Here is a 2,500-nt window from a genome sequence, read left to right as displayed (position 1 = left end):
TCCACACACTCTTTCACTGAGGAAAGAGGCGAGGACACACTCATTCATTCAATTACATTATTTTTTTAAATATATATTTATTTACCTAAACACTTATTTAATTTCAGCTCAATGTAGAGAAATGCACTAATACTAACAAACATGGATATCCATGCTAACAAACGCCTTACTGCACACATCTATGTCAATGTCACAAATCAACGCTTCACATTACATAGAGACACTGTTGACACCACGTATCCGTGACATGACCGCCCTGCGACAACACTAGGATTTTCGGGGGGCCTAACACCCCCCCCTGAAAAGAATCCAAGGGGAAACACTGACCTTTGTCCACTATGTGGTCAAGACCTCCCAGAAGCCTCAGCTCCTCTTTGAACCAATCGCCAGCTCTCTTGGAGGTCAGCGATAACAAGGTCTCCATGGCTAGATGCCCTGTCTGGAGGGGGGGATGGAGGGTGGAGGTAGGGTGGAGAAAGGGATGAGAGAAGAGAGGGAGAAAGAGAGAGACAGAGGGAGACAGAGGGGGGCGGTGGGACAGAGAGAGGGAGGATGGAGGAGAGACAAACGAGGGCCCAATGAGACATTGGCATCACGTTCAGAGAACGTCAATAAACATGAGTCAAAGTTCTCGGAAGACCGATAGATTAAAAACTCCCCAACTTTCAGTCCGTTTCTGTGATGATTAATTCAACATAAGCCATGCGCTGAGAGCGGCCTTGAGGGTTCTACAGAGATGCTGCGTAAATGAACCAAGATGGAGACCAGGCAGCAGGGCCCCCTGGCTAGTTTAGTAGTCAGTCTGGTCTGGGTTATATATAGGCTTCTGATGTTCTGTTTCAGGCAGTGAGGGAGAGAGAGAGAGAGAGAGAGTGTGTGAGAGAGAGAGAGAGAGAGAGAGAAGGGGAGAGAGACACTAGAGAATGAAAACACAGGAGGCAGGCTAAACAATGGCTGCTCATCAAAGACTGTCAAACGCCAGTAGACATCAAGAGTGGATTCATAGTCAACCCACGTTCAGAGCACATCAGGCAAGTTCAATCATTTAATGTCTTGTCCAAATTCAGTAAAGCTTTATTTCAGAGACAGACAGACAGACAGACAGACACAGACAGACAGAGAGACAGACAGAGAGAGAGACAGACAGACAGAGAGAGAGAGAGAGAGAGAGAGAGAGTGGTCCAGCTATCAGAACCAGGGGAAGCTAGTGGTCCAGCTATCAGAACCAGGATGGGGGGGGGGGCTAGTGGTCCAGCTATCAGAACCAGGATGGGGGGGAGGCTAGTGGTCCAGCTATCAGAACCAGGATGGGGGGGGGGCTAGTGGTCCAGCTATCAGAACCAGGATGGGGGGGGGGCTAGTGGTCCAGCTATCAGAACCAGGATGGGGGGGAGGCTAGTGGTCCAGCTATCAGAACCAGGGGCGGGTAGTGGTCCAGCTATCAGAAGGGGAGGCCAGCCCACCGTGATGTTCTGCAGGTCCAGGTGCTTGTTGTGGACCGTCTCGCACAGCTTGCGTATCTTCTCCTTGACCTTGGCCATCTCCTTGGCGGTGAGCTGGGTGTCGGACCCGGAGTAGTCCTGCTCCAGCTCCAGCAGGCGGATCATCAGGTCCAGGCTGGCCCGGTCCAGGTCCATGTTCAGACGGTCCCGACTCAGGATGTACATGAGAGAAGCCGTACACAGGGACAGGTTCTGGGGGGGGGGAGAGAGATGAGAGGTACAGGTGAGAGGGGGGGAGGAGAGAGGTGAGAGGGGGGGAGGAGGGAGGTGAGAGGGGGGGAGGAGGAGAGGTGAGAGGGGGGGAGGAGAGAGGTGAGAGGGGGGGAGGAGGGAGGTGAGAGGGGGGGAGGAGAGAGGTGAGAGGGGGGGAGGAGAGAGGTGAGAGGGGGGAGGAGAGAGGTGAGAGGGGGGGAGGAGAGAGGTGAGGAGAGAGGTGAGAGGGGGGAGGAGAGAGGTGAGAGGGGGGGAGGAGAGAAGTGAGAGGTGAGAGGGGAGGAGAGAGGTGAGAGGGGGGGAGGAGGGAGGTGAGAGGGGGGGAGGAGGGAGGTGAGAGGGGGGAGGAGAGAGGTGAGAGGGGGGGAGGAGAGAGGTGAGAGGGGGGGAGGAGAGAGGTGAGAGGGGGGAGGAGAGAGGTGAGGAGAGAGGTGAGAGGTGAGGAGAGAGGTGAGAGGGGGGAGGAGAGAGGTGAGAGGGGGGGAGGAGAGAAGTGAGAGGGGGGGAGGAGGGAGGTGAGAGGGGGGGAGGAGGGAGGTGAGAGGGGGGGAGGAGAGAGGTGAGAGGGGGGGAGGAGAGAGGTGAGAGGGGGGGAGGAGAGAGGGTGAGAGGGGGGGAGGAGAGAGGTGAGAGGGGGGAGGAGAGAGGTGAGAGGGGGGGGAGGAGAGAGGTGAGAGGGGAGAGGGGGGGAGGAGAGAGGTGAGAGGGGGGAGGAGAGAGGTGAGAGGGGGGGGAGGAGAGAGGTGAGAGGGGGGGAGGAGAGAGGTGAGGGGGGAGGAGAGAGG

At 56.5% G+C, this 2,500-nt stretch overlaps 1 protein-coding gene across 1 annotated transcript in view; it reads right to left on the bottom strand.

Annotated features, from left to right (window-relative positions):
• Nucleotides 1–1,694, bottom strand: part of LOC311329200 (wings apart-like protein homolog) — a gene marked incomplete at its 5' end in the record, with an annotated part of 7,414 nt that extends 5,720 nt beyond the window's left edge. Inside the window, 3 exons of the mRNA XM_084463076.1 lie at nt 1–16; nt 328–439; nt 1,464–1,694. The exon at nt 1–16 is cut by the window's left edge and continues 82 nt beyond it. Coding sequence (XP_084319202.1) covers nt 1–16; nt 328–439; nt 1,464–1,694 — 359 coding nt within the window. The remainder of the gene's footprint in view (nt 17–327; nt 440–1,463) is intronic.
• Nucleotides 1,695–2,500: the final 806 nt, after the last annotated feature.

The sequence above is a fragment of the Borostomias antarcticus genome, assembly GCF_949987555.1.
Source record: "Borostomias antarcticus genome assembly, contig: scaffold_983, whole genome shotgun sequence".
NCBI lineage: Eukaryota > Metazoa > Chordata > Actinopteri > Stomiiformes > Stomiidae > Borostomias > Borostomias antarcticus.
This window is presented reverse-complemented; position numbering and strand designations above follow the sequence as displayed.